General features: G+C 37.0%; 2 protein-coding genes across 6 annotated transcripts in view; one reads left to right on the top strand and one right to left on the bottom strand.

Moving 5' to 3' along the window:
* Nucleotides 1–1,213: 1,213 nt before the first annotated feature.
* brdt (bromodomain, testis-specific) lies at nt 1,214–17,984 on the bottom strand. Of its 4 annotated transcripts, none has more exons than XM_024278439.2 (20): nt 17,748–17,930; nt 15,379–15,581; nt 15,101–15,238; nt 14,679–14,799; nt 14,470–14,594; nt 12,520–12,873; nt 12,303–12,431; nt 9,106–9,303; nt 8,837–9,009; nt 8,473–8,753; nt 8,277–8,339; nt 8,037–8,174; nt 6,486–6,529; nt 6,226–6,394; nt 5,325–5,398; nt 4,830–4,890; nt 4,645–4,739; nt 3,474–3,667; nt 1,646–1,865; nt 1,214–1,556 (listed from the first exon to the last, which is right to left on the bottom strand). In XM_024278439.2, exons 2-20 carry the CDS (start codon nt 15,568–15,570, stop codon nt 1,491–1,493), a joined length of 2,835 nt encoding a protein of 944 aa, XP_024134207.1. In that variant the 5' UTR covers nt 15,571–15,581; nt 17,748–17,930; the 3' UTR covers nt 1,214–1,490. The 4 variants fall into 4 exon arrangements, with proteins under 4 accessions (XP_024134207.1, XP_024134205.1, XP_024134206.1 ...); XM_024278437.2 differs by having other exon boundaries at nt 6,474–6,529; nt 17,748–17,925; XM_024278438.2 differs by having other exon boundaries at nt 6,474–6,529; nt 17,768–17,923.
* Nucleotides 16,361–19,318, top strand: part of tgfbr3 (transforming growth factor, beta receptor III) — a 90,832-nt gene continuing 87,874 nt past the window's right edge. For both annotated transcript variants that reach the window (XM_024278443.2, XM_024278442.2), the window contains exon 1: nt 16,361–17,328. The gene's annotated coding sequence lies outside the window, so the exon portion shown is untranslated. The remainder of the gene's footprint in view (nt 17,329–19,318) is intronic.

Below are 19,318 nucleotides of genomic sequence, written 5' to 3'. Positions count from 1 at the left end.
TGTACAATGAAAGTCTTACTTTGCTGTTCTCATGGAATGCCAGGAAGAAAATATAATATGAGGGAAGCTATGTTCAGACTGTATTTAAGATCATATTTGTGCATATTTAAGGGGTTGTTCATCTGATCATCATGTGGGTGGAGCTGAGAGAGCCTTCAACTTCACTTTTTCCCATCCAATGAATTATTAAGAAGCAAGCTGTCAACAGGTTTAGACAATTACCATGCCAGCCACTGGATGAAATGATCATTATTTTTTATAGCCTTTTAAAATACTGCGGGGAGTACTGGAGCACTGCACTGTAACAATGAAGTCCAGAAATGAAACAGATTCAACAAAGGATAAAACACGTCAAAACCAATTCATTTCATCGTAGAGTCAAACACTAAAAAGCACTAAATGTGGATCAGGATGAAGTCCATCTAATCAGTAGCAGATCACAAACAGGGAGGATTTAAACCTAGATGTCTGGTCACCTGATACAAACCAGGTAACCTCTACCTGAACACGAAGAAGACCAAGAGATCCTTGTTGGTTTTGGAATACACTCCCTGCGTGCATGTCTTACCATCAACCATCCTGTGGTAGAAAAAAGGTGAGCTACACCACATTTGGGGGTGTCCACATCCCACTGACCTCCTTTGGTCCACCAAGACAGGTTATGTTGGTCAAAAAAGGCTTTAGTTCTTCTACAATCTGAAGACAGCCAGAGCACCAGCTTCTATTATGCAGACCTTTTATAGAAGAACCACTGAGATCATTCTGTCCTTGGTTACCCTTTAAACTTATGTTTTGTCATTTCTACCATTATTCTGAGTCTTGTGGACATTCTTCAACATAGTGTAGTAATGTTGTGCCATTTTATCGTCTGTTGGTTTGCACAAAAAAAGTTTTTTTTGCTTTGGGTCTTCTGACTAAAGCTTCTGCCAACTTCTCATATCATAGATTTTTATTTTGAAAATCTGTTTGAGGGTAAATAAGGGTTTAGGTTAAAACAAAAAAAACCCTCAATTTTAGAGTGCAGAAAGGGATTTTGGGGTTCAATAAATGTAACTTATCAGTTTTCTTAATATCATTGTATTCATGGACACACATCATCAGAATGGTCTTTGCTGGTGAGGAAGACTATAAGAACAGAAGGTTACTCAAACCTGTTTTTAACCTTAAGCAAACTTCAGATCATCAATATTATTTCTAGGACACACAGGAGAGCTGATGTTAAAGCTCTGGAGGCCACTTTATTTCATTTTTTGCAACTCCATCTACTGATAATTGTGCATGTGATGTTGTGAAAAGCAGATTTATTACTTTTTTACATAAAAATGAAAAACCAAAAACACACAAATGAAGAATCTATACCGTAACAATTATAACATCCAGAACGGAACATTGAACAAAGTGCAATAACTGAAAGAACTTTACTAACTTTCTCCTGCAGTACAGACTGCAGTCCAAATAGAAAAGTCAAACATATACATTTCAGATACATTTTAATCCAAGGTAAGCTCAAATGACGTCATGATGTCCCACTGCATGGTCATGTCAAAACCAGACATCTGCACAAAGAGAAAGCAGAGGGGTGTACTTACAAGGTAACTGATCCGAAAAAAGGAATGGTTTCAGTTTGAAGGTTTACAGAACTCACAGCCTCCTGCCTGCGACGTTCTTGCTCTTTCTTTCGGGCCATTTCTCTTGCTCTTTCTGCAGAGGACCACGGGGTCAAAGGCTGTATTTCAGTGGGAACCTTCTGCTGCTCGAGCTGCTTCACAGCATCTGGACGGGCTCCTGAGCAGCTCTTCTGCAGCACCTCGGGGCCCTCTTTAACAGGCTGGACAGCTGGTTCTGCTTTGCATAGTCCCAAAAGGCTGTAAGGAGAAGAGCGGAGTTACTGGAGCACAGACCACACCCATTTTTTACAGGATGACATCTTCCTGGCTCTTATTACTGATCTGTAACAGGTACATGTGAATGTGTGTGCACATCAATGTGAGCACATTGACCTTTTATTTCAGTAAAAGAGAATCAACTCAGTGAGGGTCTCCCAATAGCAATGAAATTACCTTGTTTTTGGAATGAATGTAACCGGCAGTTCAGTTTGATCTAACTAATGAAAACTACATATTTGTTTAAGATGTGACAAAGAAAACATTTTCATAGCCACCATAATTTTTTGCCAAATTTGAAATGTTTTTAACCCAAATTTTACACATATTTTCAGATACATTTAAATATTAACTTTTAAATAACATCAAGCAATATTTTAAACACAACATAAGAGGAGAAATTCTTTAGTCTGTGATCCATCAAAAGGGCTCATTTAATGCTTTTCGTTTTAGCTTAAACCTGTTGTTCATTAGAAATTCATCTCTGAGTTGTGAGTGGGGCTGTTGGCAAAGAGTAAGCCCACCCACACTTCCAATCATCCCTTTGTTTATACTCTCTCTTGCCATCTTACAGCCCCTCACAACCGCAACCTAATATTACCAGTGCAGCAAAAATGGAGTGTGTTACTGAAACTTTTTGACGCGGTTTGTACAGTGGACGAGATTCATCATCGATGCAAAAAAGTAAAGTAACAGTACAAACAAAAAAGATACTCTGCAAATAAAAAAACTGAGTCGATATAAACTAACTGACGGTGGTGAGATGAACTCCCCACGCAATGCAACAGAGATGCACCGCAGACGGACCACTGCAAATTTGGGGTTCCCTTCTCGATTGTCTTCCATGTCATACTCCTGTTGTTTTCTCCTTCCTCTCACAGTGATGCATGGGAATAAACAATCACTGATAATCCACTTTCGCTGTGTTTTTTTTACTTGCAGGGATTTTTGAAAATTTTCATCTGTTTTGCTTTTTATTTGCAGCATTTCTTTTATTTGCAACGTCTTTTTTTTAGTTGCAGAGATTTTTTTTTTTTGCAGTTACTTTTTTTGCTGTGATGGCAGTTCTCAGCCACCGTAGTTTTAAACCAGATGCCAGAACAAGGAAAACAAACATGTAGATGGATCTAGTCGCCTTAAAGTGGATGCATCAGAAAGGAGTGGAGCAGGAAGCTTGTGGCCTGCTGATTGTAGACTTTACATAAATACAAGCTTTATCAAACACAGCAAATTCTGCTAATGTCAAGAGCCTGGTTGTCACACTTTATTTTTCCTTACATGTCAATAGTATCACCAACATCAACCGTCTGTTTCCCTCCCTAACATGCTCTATTGCCTCCATTCTTCACTTCTTGCAAACCTCTTTTGTTTTATCTGCACCAGATGTTTCTTAAACTTCCTCAAAATTCAGTGGTGTGTATCATCACAAGAATTCATAAAAAAAAATATATATATATAACATCTAATGGAATTATGGTTTAAAAGGGCAAAATGTTAGTTATTTTTACACATGAATGGTTTCCGTTTGTTACAAACAAAATACATCTGGATTAAACTGCAACCGTTTAAAAGTATTTTTAGTATACCCACCTGTTCTGTTCAGAAGTCTCCGTCTTGTCGTCTTCGTCCATCAGTTTCCTCTTCAGTGCTTTCTCGCGCTCTTCCTTTTCCATTGCCACCTTACGGAAGAGCTGGAAGGTTTCTTTGGAAGACTTGATCGCAGTTGGAGTGACTGACATCTTCACCAGCTTCGCCCATGACTCAGCATTTTTCAGACAAATGTCCTTTGGAAAGACAAATAATACATTATCAAATCAAATTTTATTTATAAAGCGCTTTTCATAGCTCAGTAACACAAGGCAGTTTACAACATTAAAAACATCCTTCAAGTAAAATAAAAAAACAAAAAAATAAGATGTTTGTTTTGTTAAAGCTCACTAGAGCTTTAACAAGCTGGGAGCAAAGTCCCACTCAAATAATCTTTTGATCTATTTTAAAAGTGTTTTCGGTGTCTTTAACCATGATTATGCGATTTTTTTGCCCAAATAAATTTATCCAACCGTAGAGTTTTGAGCCAGATTCCAGCTCTGACGAGAAAATAAAGAAGTTCATGGATCTATTTGTCTACAAGTGGATGCATCAGAATGGAGTGAAGCAGGGAGCTTGTGACCCACTAATTGTAGTTTGTAGATAACAACTACAAGCTTCTTTTAAACAGTATTTCTGACCTGCTCCTGATTTACTCAAATTTAAATAAAGAAATACTCAGAAACACAGTTTTATGCTCAATTTTCTTTATATGTCATCCATTATGAGAAAAATGATACTAGAACGTATTAAAAACACCAAAAACAGAGTTTTCATTGGAGTGGATCTTTAAATGGTTAAAATCCAGAGGGAGGATTTCATAGTTTCAAACAGCTATTACAGTCAGTAACCATATGCATGCATCTCATTGATTTAGCTTCCACTCATCACACATTAAGTCTTCACACTATATCTGCTTCACCAGAGTGAACTGAACTGTGCAGTGGTCCACCTCTGGAACACCTTTACACTGAACCAAGTGACAACACCAGATCAAAGAAAAAAAAAAAAAAGAACTCTCGGACCAAATGTACTCAGCCATGGTACTGATTTCCTGTGCGTGTATGTAACTATAAATTTAAAATACTCTACAACATTACTTCGATTCCTTTGGTTAGCATAATACTTCAAACTTGCATAACTTTTTCTGGAATAAGAAATTCAGCCGAACAACCTTTTTAGGAATTTGAGGTTGCTCCTCCACAGAGTTAATTCCAGTATGAGGCTCACTCAAAGGACTGTCAGGAACGTCCTCAGTGTATCTGAAATCTAAAAACAAAAAACTTTTAAAACAAAGCTTCAGCTTGAGATTTAGAGAAACTTGAAATGATGATTTAAAGAAAGGAGGAGTAGACTTACTGCAACCCATTTCATCTTTGGAGTGGAACGGGGTGTCTCTGAGGGGGGACAGCACTGGAGCCTGTTGGCAGATTCAGTTTCAACCAAGAATCCTCTTCATCACAAATACCTCTTCTGACAAAAGAGGCGACACTGGTTTAAAGGAAACCACCTCAAACATGATCACTATAAGATCATTTAAGTCAAATTTAAGCTGTAGTCACAACTGCCCTTATGGTATAATAGCAGGACTGCATTTGATAACTCAGTTCCCTGTTTTCTCAGAGACTTTTAAAGGTGTAACTTCAGATGTTTGTGCAGCTCTGGCAGCAATAATCTGATGAGCAAACAAAAAGTAAAAAGTTCTCAAGATATAAAGACAATGATCAGGTGCCTACTATGGAAAGCTTTGAGGAAATCCAGTTTAGTCTTATAAATACATAACAGCATTTAAGTTATTGTTTACCATGGTGCTGGTAACTGGTGTCTACAAGCAGATGTCTACACCAGCATTACCTCAAATCTTGCAGAAGCCCACTCCGGCATAATTTCAGGTGATGGTGCCATGGGAGACAAAAGGGCCGATAAATCTGTCAAACATAAAAGGAATCTCTTATGTAATATAAACAAAAGCTACCTATTAATGTTATTTAGTTAGGCAACATGATAGTCTTACAAAGAATGACTGAACAATAAGAGATACAAACTTGGTCAACAACAATAAAAATCTGATACTTTTTTTATTTTTAAGATTGTTCTAATCTTCCTGTAAAGAGCGCATTCAACATATTTTTTTCATTTAAAAAAATGTTTATCTGACAACAAGTAAACAAACGTGCACAATAATTTTCTTTGCATGGATCTTCTTTGGTGCAATTTATTTACTTTTTAAAACATACAAGAAACATGTCGACATTCTTTTTAATAAATAAAAATGTGGAATAGTCATGGAAACAAAATAACAAAGCTTCATGAAACCCAAACTGTTTTATACAAGCAGGGTACGTTGCAGGCCTAAGCTCAGACAGAGTTCTACATCAGACTGAAGTCTGTTCATTAACCAAACACATGTAATCTAGCTTCTTAAAATCTTTTATTCTCAAATGATATGTAAACAGCAGTGCTGTACAGGTTACTTCTAAACTGCACGCATATCAGATGACTTGCTTTTGTCATTTAAGTAAGTAATAACATTGTCCATCTATCCAAGACTCAGAGAGATTGTGTCTAAAAAACAAAAACAAAATAAAACTCATAAAATAATAGGACTTAGAAAGATTATAAAAATTAAAATAAAGTTTTGGGTATATGGAAATTTCTCTCAGTATTTTAGGTTGAAAAAAACACAACAGCTCAAAGTGACAAACCACAAACAGAAAGTAGATTTAGTTTTGCATGAAAGGAACGTTTTTCTTACCTGCAGGAGACAGAATCAGTTGGTCATACTTGAAGTCTAGACTGTTGAGCCCAGAGCTGCACTCTTCTGCTGCGGCGGTCCGACTGGAAGAAATATCCTGAGACGTTCCAACTGAAGCTTTTATTGAGCCCTTGGCCTCCGTTTTCAAACTGCTGGTTTCACCAACGGCCTGTATTAACAAAAGGTAAAGCAGACCCATTTTCAAAGATTTTTCTATAACACTCGCACTAAATGTAAGATGTATTTACCGTGTGAGTTACTTTTTTGTGGGAGCCTTTGATACTTTGCTTGTTTGGTGTTGGGCCTACAAAATGCAAAAGGATTTAATTGCTAATCCATTTAGGGAATAAATATAGAAAAGAAAAAGAGCAAAGAGTGGGAAGAAAGTTTTTAAGAGCAAGGATCAACACATCAAAAAGTAATTCCTTTTAGAATATAACCAGATAAAAAAAGGAAAATCAGAAAAACTATCACCAAAATTTTAATACAAAAAGTGGAATTTCCATATAATCAATATCCATAAAAATAACCTCTAAATAATTGTTGGAAAATCTCTTAAAGCCCCCCTGATGAAAATCCTGTTTTTTTACTCTTTAACATGTATGTGTGGCATATTTCTTATGAAAAAGAACAAATGTAATAAGAAATCATTTTGTTTTTGCATTTTCAAGTATTTCTCCTTTTAAATCTCTGTCAATATGTCGCAGACAGACTATTTGAATTAATGAATCCTCTTTAAGTCACAACAGCTCTGCTGCACATGCGCCAAACCCCTCAACTGGTCCGGCTAGCATGCATAGCTCAGGTGCTGGAGAAGAGAAGATGACATCTAACTATTGACTGCAGTCAAAAGAACCGCCGTATGCATTTCCATAAGAGTCTTTGCTGAACTGGAAGGAGAAAGAATCAGGCATTTGTAGTAAGCTCTCCATTTCCTCGTCCGAGCTGACATAAGGCTCAAAACGATATGGCTGGACATTACCGATACTGCTTGACAGAGGTGACGATTTACGCTAGTGAGGCACAGACTGAGCTATCATAATCACACAGGGGATCAGGGGCGGAGTCGCTCAGCTCAGCTCAAAAAACCACGCCCCCTCAGAGGACATTTTGGAAATGGAGGTTTCAGATCAACATGAAAAATGGCTTTTTAAGACATTTAGGTTGTGGGATTTTGGTTAAAAATTACATAATCATAATTAAAACACTACTAGGAATGTTTTCTTTAAATAAAAAAATGTCACAGAGGGACTTTAAATGCACATTTAAAACAAACAGTTTCTGAAAAAATATTAAAGCTCTTTGATGTCGTGTTTACAATATGAACATAAATTAATTATTAATTATATATCTAGTATAATTAAGAGCTCTATAGCTCTAGAGTTTAAGAATCTATGCATCACCAATAATCATATCAGAGATAGAGATTTGGACTTGAGTAGAAGATGCAGAGACTTAAGATTTTTTAATTAGGTTTGTGACTTTTGAATATTGTTCATTTACTTTTTTATTTTTTGGTTTAAAGTAGTTAATGTTAATTTGTGACCGTAAAATACTGATAGTAACTATACTTTTTAAGACCAGAGATGTGAATTGTATCCAAAATCCTTTCCGAGTTACTTCCACCTCAGATTTAGAACACTAGAGAAATCACATTAATGTAAACAAATACTGTATGAGCCAAATATAGAGCATACATTTCATTAGTGCTTGAAAACAACAAGCTGTTATGTGTGCAGTCAAATAGAGATTGCAATGTGGCAGAAAAACAACATCAGTCAGGAGGAAGAAGAGAGGAACCAGCAGCTGACCTGAGTCAGAGTAACTGCTGTCAGCGGAACTTGAAGATGTGCTGCTACTGCAGCTGCTGCAGCTGAAACTGTGTGAAGAACTACTGCTGTCAGTGAGGCATGGAAGGACATCACAGACAGAACAAACCACAGAGTTGGCTGCAACAAAAAGACAAAACAAACGGTCACAAAGGTGTTCCCAGAACATCTGTAGATCAAACATCGTGCCAGATTTTCTGTTGGTGAACGATGGTTCAATACCGGCAGACACTGGTTTCCTGACTTGGCTGCGTTTCTGTACTCCTTTGGGATTACGCTGTTTTTCTAAAGTTGGATCCATGCAGGTTGTGTGTTGACATGACAGAAGAAAAATCAAATAATTTCAGAAAAAAAACTTGAAGTAGAGGCCACTAAATGAGACAAATCTGTACTTGGTAAATTAAAAACCTGTACTTGCCTTTTCCACTCTTGCTTCTCTTCCTCAGACACTCTCCAACAAACCTCTGCAGGACTCTGAGTGTGGAGGGCTTGACCAGGTCAAAGTCGATCACAACATCTTCTAGATTGGACTCATGCAAATAGGACTCTCTGCTTTTTATGATGTTCAACAACTTGCCCAGTTTATCCCCAGGCAGCTTGTTGATGTCAGACTTTAGCTGCTTCTTCTCCTGGTAAGTCACTGGTTTGGTTATGACCTCATTCTCTATAGGTACTCCAAAAGAAGCTCTCCCTCCATGTCTAGATGCAAGCAACACAATCTAGTTTTATACTGAACACACACTCTTTTGAAATTTAAACCGTAGAACAGAGGGCAGACTTACAAAGACAAGCTTTTGGTGTTGGTGGATTTTTCTTTGCCTGTTTTAGATTTTCTACTTTTGTTTTTGAGTTTAACAACATCCTTTTCTTTCAGTCTTTTTTCCTTTTTCTTTTTCGCCCTCTTTGTTTTTGGTTCCTGTGTCAGTATCGCAAGCTGGTTACCGACAGCTTTCAACTGAAATAGAAAGGTTTTTTTTGGGGTTTTTTTTTAAGACAGTTGAATTTTACTGAACATTGAAATGAAAAACTAAATGTGATGTGTGGTACTAACCCGCTCTTCTAGATGAGCCAGCTGCATGTCCACTTCCTCAGATGAGTTCTCCTGCTCAGAAGGTCCTTCACTATCAGAACTTGCTGAAGTTGACAGACTTCCAACTCTGTTGGCTTTCCCAGTGTCCCCTGGCTGACGAGACGCGACATAACCTTCTGGCTCTTGGCTAATTTTCGTGTAACGAGCTTCAAAAACTTCCTGTTTCAACACAAAAATATTGCACCGTTATCATTTTTAGTTTACTGTTCTCTTCTGCCAGCTGCTAGGCTCAGGCTTCACATGCAAGTTGAGAGGAAAGCTGATCCAATATTTTAAATATCAGCAGTCATTCAGACCAAGTAATTAGTTGGTGACAAAAAATAGTGTGTATTTCTATTTACTGTACTCTTTAGAAAATCAAAGTACAAAATAAGAAAACTATGACAATTTTGTAGGAATAATATACTTTTGGCATGCAACCCCAAAAAACAAAAGTTAACAAATGTAAAATAAACAAAATACGCAATGATAAACAATACAAAATATGTTTAGAGGCAGGGGCCCGTTTCAAGAAGCAGGTTCAACAAATTCAGAACTCAGAGTCCGTGGACTCAAAATTCTCGAACTTGAAGTTTTCAGTTTCAGAACAGCTGAAAATGTTTGATTCAATCAGCTTGAAGTTGTTAGAACCAGAATCAGGTGTGAGCGTCGCGACCATTAAAAGCCCTGATCAATGGAGCAAAGACAGCACGATTCACCATGGCAACGGGAACAAACACCTGAGTTTCGTACTTCCGGCGACGTAAATTGATAAGTTCCTGCAAGCATATGACGACTACGAGCACATTTTCCGCAAGAAAAGCAACACAGCTGTAGAGGTAAAACAGAGAGAAAATATCTGCAGAGTTAATGCGAACGTCTACATTTGAATCATTTCAAATAATGAATAAATAACAATGTCAGGAAGGTTATTTTGTCACTTGTTAAGTTAGGAATGGTTCTTGATCTGTTAATAATTTAACCAGTAATCTCCGTAATCGCATGAATGACCGTTTTCCTTAACCCCCCACCACCACATACACACAGATATCACTGCACGCTAAAAAGAAACACTGTAGCTGCCTGGAATATGTTAAAATAAGCATGTATTTAAATTAAATTCTCAAGACTTAAAAAATATTCGCAAAAAAGTTTTATTTTTTTTTAAAGAAAACCTGGTCTGGAGCAGGTTTCGTTCACAGACTCAGTTACCATAGTAATTGATTCTGAGTTCAGCTTAACCCGCTTCTTGAAACGGGCTTGGTTTTGCCCACTTTCACAGGTTTGACTTATCTCTCTTTCTGAAACCGAAAACTCAGAGTTTTACTGAATTTGGAGTTCAGAGTTTCAATAAAACCTGCTTCTTGAAACGGTGTCCTGGTCTTTAGTGTCAAAATAGCTCTGTTTTAAGTTTCTTTGCAAACAAACACTATTTTAGGTGCAGCCTAAATTTTATTTGCAATACAGTAAGACAAAAGAGTACTTAGTCAGCTACCGATTGTGCCAGTTCTCTTCATCATAGGTATACCTTAACTATGAAAGACAAATGAGAAAACAAATCCAGAAAAATCACCTTTTCTGACTTTTAAAGAATTCCTTAGCAAATTATGATGAAAAAATAAGTGTTTGGTCACCTAAAAACAGGCCAGAGTTCTGTCTCTCACAGACCTGTAACTTCTTCTGTAAGAGGATCCTCTGTCCTACACTCGTTACCTGTATTAATGTCACCTGTTTGAACTCGTTATCTATATAAAAGACATCTGTTCACAACCTCAAACAGTCACTCTCCAAACTCCACTATGACCAAGACCAAAGAGCTGTCTAAGGACACCAGAAACAAAATGTTGACCTGCACCAGACTGGGAAGACTGAATCTGCAACAGGTGAGCAGCTTGGTGTGAAGAAATCAACTGTGGAGCAACTATTAGGAAATGGAAGACATACATGACCACTGATAATCTCCATCAATCTGGGGCTCCCTCCTAGATCTCACCCTGTGAGGTCAAAATGATCACAAGAAGAGCAAAAAATCCCAGAACCAGACGGAAGGACCTAGTGAATGACCTGCAGAGACCTGAGACCAAAGTAACAAAGACTTCCATCAGTAACACACTACGCCACCAGGGACTCAAATCCTGCAGTGCCAGACGTGTCCCTCTGCTAAAGCCAGTCCATGTGCAGGTCTGTCTAAAGTTTACTAGAGAGCATTTGGATGATCCAGGAGAGGATTGGGAGAATGTCTTATGGTTAGATGAAACATAAATATAACTTTTTGGTAAGAACTCTACTGTTTGTGTTTGGAGGAGTAAAAACAGAGTTTCATCCAAAGAACAACATACCTAAGGTAAAGCATGGGGGTGGAAACATTATGCTTTGTGGCTTTGCGGTTTTTCATCCAAGGACGACTGATCCATGTAGAGAAAAGAATGCATAGGGCCATGTATCTTCAGATTTTGAGTGAAAACCTCCTTCCATCAACAAGGGCGTTGAAGATGAACATGACAACAATCCCAAACACACTGACCGGGTAACAAAGGAGTGGCTTCGTAAGGAGCATTTCAAGGTCCTGGAGTGTTCTAGCTAGTCTCTAGATCTCAACCCCGTAGAAAATCTTCGGAGAGAGTTGAAAGTTTGTTGCCCAGCGACAGCCCCAAAATATCACTGCTCTAGAGAAGATCTGCATAGAGGAATGGACCAAAATACCAGCAACAGTTTGTGAAAACCTTGTGAAGACTCACAGAAAATGTTTGACTGCAACATAGGATACATAATTAAGTATTGAGATGAACTTTTGATTTTAACCAAATAGTTATTTTGCACCATAATTTACAATGAAATCATTTAAAAATCAGACGTGATTTTCTGGATTTTTTTCCTCATTTTGTTTCTCATAGTTCAAGTATACCAATGATGAAAGTTACAGGCCTCTGTCATCTTTTTAAGTGGGAGAACTTGCACAATTTGTGCCTGACTAAATACTTCTTTGCTCCACTGCATTATCACCACAGAATGTGGAGGACCTTAAAGGCAATTCTTTACTTTGCTGGAGAACTAGCTAAAAGAATCAAGATCTGTCAAAAAGTGCCTGTACGAGATAAAAAAAAAACAAAAAAAAAACTCTACATTTGACAGAACAAGTCAGATCAAACAAAAGTTGGAAACCAAAAGAGAAACCATGCCTGAAGTTTTCTTGCCATGTACACCACCCCATGTGACGGAGGATTGTATCTGTAGCAGTTTGAGAACATCAGTCGGACATCAGCTGCAAATTCTGTTGCATTTGTATACCCCTGATGGTCCATTTTTTTCTGAGGAAAGAAGGTTTTTGAGTTGGACATCTAATGAAGGAAAAGTCTCTGTATAATTGATAATGAAAACAGTAAACTTCTGGTTTACCTTGATGGTGCTGAGGTCCATAGGATGCTTGATAATTTCATGGTAGTCGTGCAAACCCAAAGCAATTGCATCCACTGGTGTATAAAAAGGCCACGCATATGCACAGTGCCTCTTTGAAAGCATCTCTTTAAGAATGTTGTTGCAGTTTCTGAGCTGCTCGGTCAATCTGACCCTTTTGTCCTCAAACATGTCCAGGTCTTTCTTAGGAGGCTTGACGGGCCTTCCACTGCCTGTCCTGGAGATCACTGGTACAGATGCTGAATGTTCTTCAGCTGAGGAGTCATCTGCTCTGGTGAGGACGGCAGTCACAGGAGTCACTGATGATACCATTTTCTTCTTTAAACATTTTTTGATCTAAAAAAATTTTTCCAAAAAGTGACAAAACAAAAATAGATGAGCGCAGAGTTAAGCATGTCTTTTTCAGAATCATAGTTTTTGTTCAGAAAAGATATGTCTTGGTGCTGCAGCAAGTGACAGTCCTACCAGTTAGGTCAGGTTAAAACAAAAAGTACCTCATGGCTAGCATTTTAACTAGGGTTGGGCACTGATGGGATCTGATGCGGTTCCGGTGCTACCGCGGTTCTTTGGTTTCGGTTTCGGTTCCCTTTCGGTGCTTATTGCGGTACTTCAGTAATAAAAAATAATGCCTTTATCTTCCTAAATCCAAAGCAGAACGGCTTCAAACAAGCGCAGACTCCCTCCTGCCGTGCAGCTGTGCGCACGTAATATAAAGCATAATATAAAACTCCGTCTTAAATAAACTTAAACGTCCTTGAAATTTTAGCCTGACATTTTATTAAATTAAATCAGGAATGTGGCATTTATTTGCAGTTGTTTTTGGGCAAAAGCAATATTTTATTTCAATAAAATAAGGCGGAAGATAAATGTCAATCACACGGCTGCAAAGCGCAGCAGATGATGACGACCCGCTGTGGTGGTGGGCGGAGCCGAGCCGAGCTTTCTGCTATTAGCAGCCCAACAAGGAGGAAACGATTCATTGTTTCATTTTGGGATGGGGCTCCAGCGTTGTTTAAAAATTGCGGAAACTCCACTATTCACAGCGAAAGTCCCGCCCACCGACGTTGCGGAAGCCGACCATCTCGGCGGTTTTATATGAGCCCGCCCACGAACACAAGAAAGTAAATAGATAGGCTGAATCATAAAAAATCAGAAGGGCGTACAAGTGATTGACATGTCCACAGACAAATGAAACTTCAATGAAATTTGGAACCGAAATCCGGCACCGTTTGCAGCCGCATCTTTCAGTTTCGGTAGAACCGCGCAAATCATAACGGTTCCTACTTGGAACCGAACTTCGGTGCCCAACCCTAATTTTAACATGTAAATCCCCAAACAAACATATATATGGTTAATCATAAAAATGTTTCTCTATACAGTAGTACTTCACATAATAAACACCGAACTGAACAAACAATCCGTCTAATAAATGTTGTTGGAAACATCCTCAAGCCAAACAAACTTCCATCAAATAAAGATGAAAAATCTTCCAACCAGCCAATTGTGTCTTGTTTGTTGCACGTTTGTCCCCATTTCAATGACATGATTCCTTTTATGTTTTTAACTTTTTTTGGGGTCATTTCCTGCTTTCGTGAATGTTATCGTTTGTGTTTTGTTTTCCTAAAAGTGCTCATTCTTCTTTTTATTTTCATAATTTCCTTGATCTTTTTTTTTGTAGTGACATAGACAGATTATATGATATTCTATTGAAGTCTGTGAGTTATCATGCTTCACTTAACAAGCTTCTCTGATAACAAAAGGGTTTACTGGAACAACCCGTGTTCCAGCTGTGTGTTGTTTGAGATAATACTATACCCAAAACAAACATTTTAACAAATGTTGCAACATCTTGTCTGCTTTTTTAAATTCTGTAGCCTTTCACAGAAAACTAAGAGTCATCAGTAAGCCTCCTTCAAAAGCTTTAATACTTACATTTAATGCTGAATCGGTTTGTGCACAGAGGTGGGTGGGAGTGTTGAGATGAACCCCATTGGAGAGGACGGTTGAGGTCTCCTGAAGAGTGACCTCCGACACAACAGGTCTCTGTTTTACAGTACCTGCATTAAAAGAGACAAAACAAATAAATGAACGAATAACTATATAAATATATCTGAGAATTCTACTTTGAAAAACCGTTTAACCTTCTTTTTCAGGCTCATCTTTGGGGACAGTAGCAACGATCTCTTCCTTCGGCATTTGGGAGACTTTTTGCAAGAAAATCTTTTCCAGGGTCTGTGCCATAAAAACAATGTCATCTCCAGGCTGCACAAAGAACAGATTAAAATGTAGTTATTTACAATTCTAATTATCCCTAAGCATTAAATAGCCATTTAAAATCCTAAAATTCTTTTTAAAAAAGATTTGACATCTGTCGGAATGCAGACTATTTGAAAGGCAGTATATTCTCAAAGCTAAACGTTTACTTTTATCTCAGACATGAAATAATGAAACAGTCAGAAACGCTCATTGCCAGACTGCAGTACAAATGCGCAGATATGCAGCGCAAGGAATAATACTCAAATAAAGTGTATTGAACCTCAAGGGTACATTGAGATGGTCCTACCCGGTTGTACACATAACAGTTGGTGAACATAGTGTTGATGTCTTTTATGCATTCAGCTGCCTCCCAGTAATATCTGTTCTTCAGACGCTGCATTACAGTGCCCAGATCCATTGGATTTTTGATGAGTTTATAATAATCCTGAAAGAAAGACAAGTTTTTTTGCTCTAAATTGTCATAAAGGAGTTGAGAAATTGGTTTATTTCATTTAAGAAGAAGAAAAAAAAGGTTGTAAATCCATTAAAACAGAAATGAAGATGAAAAACAGTTTTATCACTTACAGGGATGCACAGTGCCACTGCATCAACTGGCTGGCGAAAAGGCCACGAATACTGATGCCTCCATAAAGCTTTGATCACCACTCTCTCCAGATACTGCAGCTGATTGGTTACACGACCAGGCCTCTTGGGATGCATAACTTCAGGTGGAGGTGGATTTCCACTCATACTCGTACAGACATTCACATCAGACATCCTGAGAAACACTGATGGAAAAAAATTCTAAAGAACCTTGGAAATTACAAAAGATTTGCAAGAACATCTACTGATTCACATAAACTTTTTTTGTATTATCAAACGCTTTTCTTAGTGTTTTCCCTTTTCACCATCAAAGTACTCAAACATTGCCTTTTTCTGCTGACGTCAGTTGTCCATTTCAAAATTGGATGACCAGAGCAGCTTCTGAATGTTTGCATATTAATTTATTATCATCATGGACCTTTCACAGAAAAGAGTGTGATTGTGGGTAAAATTATAAAGTATGTTCTTTTTTCTATAGCTGGCAGCAGCTTGATATTTAGAGAAGACTGCATTAGAGAACATACACAGGTTTTTCTTTCTCATATCTAAAACATTTTTTTTTTGCATTAATACTTTTTTTCATGTTTAACACCGAAATCCACCCAAGTGAGGCTTCCAGTGAGGTCGACAAAAAATCTTCTCACATGCACAAATTCAGAGAGGGTCTGATGATGATTTGGTGGTGCCAAAGCTAAACTGTGAATCTCTGGGCATCTCTTATGTTTCTGACTCTGACCAAGTCATGCCAAGTGTCAGAATTAATTTGATAATGATTCCCAAGTTCATGATTTAATTCAAGATTACACTTCGAGTTATTTTGTAAAATTTTATTTAAAGCTGGTGCTCTCTTTTGGGGTCCAGAGGAGCTCCCCCTTGTATTGATGTATGATCGATCGCATGACAAAGGTGGATAGGATTTTATGTCTGCCACAGACACCAATGAAAATAAAAAATCCTAAGGGGGAAAAAAAAAGTTCAGTATCCTGTGTTGTGGGGTCCAGACGACCCCACTTTTAATGTAAACAGGCCAAGGATAGCACAAGGGTTAAACAAGCAATGGTTAATGAACGTGGCAGTCTCTGCAGCTCACCACACCTTCAAGGGATGGGTCAAATGTGGAGAAAAACGTTTCACACAATTAGGAACGTGACAGTTAATGGGACTTTAACTTTGATTTTAAATACGTGCAGCCAACAACAAAATCCAGCCTTGGACGTACTTAAAATATGTGCAAGCAATGAAGCAATGTGCATCTTGGCCGCACGGATTATGTGTGGCCACCATGAATTTCCATCCCTTTCTGTGCTAGTCGCACTAAATACATGTCAATAACATCAGCCTTTTATTTATTTTCTTGATAATTTTTTCATGCCAGGTGACAGCTATTATTACAATAATTGAAGCTAAAGCTGTTGATCAATGCTTGGGTCTGCAAGATTTAATAGGATTCTAGCAAATAGTGCTACAAATTCTGACCTATAGGTAAGTCCTAAAAATTGAGAAAATCCCAAATTTGCTGTTAAAAATGTTTTTTTTTTCCAAATTTAGCTAAAAATTGAACCAAAATAACCATGTAAATTATAAATGTATCTCAACTTAGTGAATACTTTTGTAGGATTTGCATGGTGAAAAAAAGTGGGTAAAAGTGGATAAAACTGCTGAATTGTTAAAAGACAGAAATAAAAAAGCAATATATTGTTAAAAGATACTAAAGTTATTAGTCAATATCAATTTTAACCTGTCTCTACTAGTTGTCAAGGATGCCTAGACAATTTTGACACTTTGTTCCCAAAAAAATTAAAATAAAATAAAAATAAAAAATGTTGTTTACACCTGACACTAGGCGCGGAACCTCCTTTACCCACCAATTAGCTAGACAGCTAACCTCAGTAAACTGCGTCACCATGACCAGGTCAGAGCAGCAGCGGTACGGTAAGAGACCGCCCGCACAGCAGCACAGCCAGAATACGAATTGAACGTGGTAAAAAGTGCGCACTTTTCTGGAATGTACCAAATGCTTGAAAAGACTATAGCATTTTTAGCTACATTCTTGCTTTCGTGGTGCTTCATGGGAGATACGGTTAAAAATAAACAGGGAAAAAACAATTTTATGTAAACTAGAATTTTAAAATCGTGTTTTAAATAACTTGAATTAATTCTGTTTAGCGTGGCGAATCCTGAGCTTTAAAAAAAACCCTGCTAGTTTAGCTAACGCTAGCGTAAGAGCTGGTCGTTAGCATAAAAAAGCTAGCTAGAAAAAAAAAACCCAAATAAAAAAAGTGTTAATGATTAAAATCAAAGGAATTTATTCCATCAAATACACATTTCTACAAGAATTGACATCACTTTACCGTGTAACTTTTGCAAATACCGAGGAAAATATCGCGGGTTCGGGAGTTGAAATCATGGGTGACGGAGGTTTCTACGGCGACGACCTTTCATTTATACCTCTGTCCTGGAGGCGCGCGGGCAGAGTTAAATCACTGTTTATGTGTCCGTTTATTTCCTGTCTGGACTGAATGCTCGAATAACAAGTTAAATCCCATTTAAATAGTAAAACTAAACAACCTTGAGGAAGAGAATCCGAATTTAATTTTTTTTTGTTTTGCCTTATTTTGAGACACTTTTAAAGCTGGTTTGTTCGTTAATGGTGGGAAATTTTGTTAGGAGGAGATAGAAACACTGAAGAGGAGTGCGTTAATATTAATTCCTAGACTTCTATAATGTTAAATTAGTTTAATTAATTAAAATTATAAATGAAGAGTTGTTTTAAAAATAAATAATGACTGGATAAAGCACAAAGTTGCGGAGTTATAATTTTTTTATGTTTGAGGTAAAAAAAAATATCTGCTAACCTAATATTAAAGAGAAAATTAATAAGTAAACATTTTAAAATCATGATAACCTCGACAAAGTAGCTGTTTTATTAGATTACATAGAAAATGTCCTAAGAATAGGTAAACTAATAAATAAACTTAAAACAGAATAAATTATATTATTGAGTGTACCCAAAAAAAAACAAACAAAAAAAACTGAAAATGCCTTGCTGTGTCCTTGTTTAAGGTTGTTTTCACAGTTTTTTTTAAGCTTTTTCATTAACATAATAACTCAAATACAGCCCCATCCCTTCAATAAACGTGTTTTAGTTCAAATATAAAATTATCAGTCATTTTTATGTAAGAATAATTATTTTTAAAAACACAAAGCAAAACGTCATTTTTTTCCTTAAAATAATCAAGAATGTTGTGAGGAAGTTTGCTACACTAGGAAACTTGTTAAAAATTTTAGTAGAAATAATCATTTTTGTAATAAAATAATATTTTTTTTATTAATTTTGTTGCCTTTTAATTAAGAAAGAGTTACTGAAATCAATTTCCTTTGAGTCATTATGGACCACAACAAAAGCTGGAAACCACAAGTAAAGCAAGTCAGAACCAAAATTGCCAAATACTCATATATTTATTGATAATGTTACCATATTTACAGTACAGTGTTGAAGTTTGGAGAAATACTTATAAAGCGAATTTACAATCTTTGTACATCTTACCAAAAAAAAAAAAAGCTATTTGAATAGTTCATGGTGTGGATTATGGGACACATATGAATCCATTGTTTTTAAAGTCGGGTTTGTTGAAACTATGGGAAGTAGTGAAACTTAAAACAGCACTCATTTTGCTTAAAGCCATAAACAATTTACTTCCAGTAAACGTAGAACAAATGTTCAAAGATAGAGATGGAGGTTACGATTTAAGAAAACCGCTGCATTTCAAAAAGCAATGTACTTGTACAACAAAAAAGAAAATGTGCACACCATTTTGTTATATGGATTTATAGAATGGGTTGGATGACGGCTTAAAACAAAGCAAAAGTTTACATTTATTTAAAAAAAGCATACAATTTGACTCTGCTGTATCTTTACAAG

Source organism: Oryzias melastigma, linkage group LG4, assembly GCF_002922805.2.
Source record: "Oryzias melastigma strain HK-1 linkage group LG4, ASM292280v2, whole genome shotgun sequence".
In the NCBI taxonomy this organism is placed as follows: Eukaryota; Metazoa; Chordata; class Actinopteri; order Beloniformes; family Adrianichthyidae; genus Oryzias; species Oryzias melastigma.
The sequence above is the reverse complement of the archived record's forward strand: the minus strand, read 5'-3'. Positions and strand labels throughout refer to the sequence as shown.

Bases quoted from the DNA above. Each gene is read 5' to 3' on its own strand.
- brdt (XM_024278437.2), bottom strand. From the start codon at position 15,570: ATGTCTGATGTGAATGTCTGTACGAGTATGAGTGGAAATCCACCTCCA. The intron at 9,010-9,105 runs GTTAGTACCACA...TTTCTATTTCAG, and splicing joins TGGCTCATCTAGAAGAGCGG to TTGAAAGCTGTCGGTAACCA. The intron at 8,754-8,836 runs GTAAGTCTGCCC...GCTTGCATCTAG, and splicing joins AACACCAAAAGCTTGTCTTT to ACATGGAGGGAGAGCTTCTT.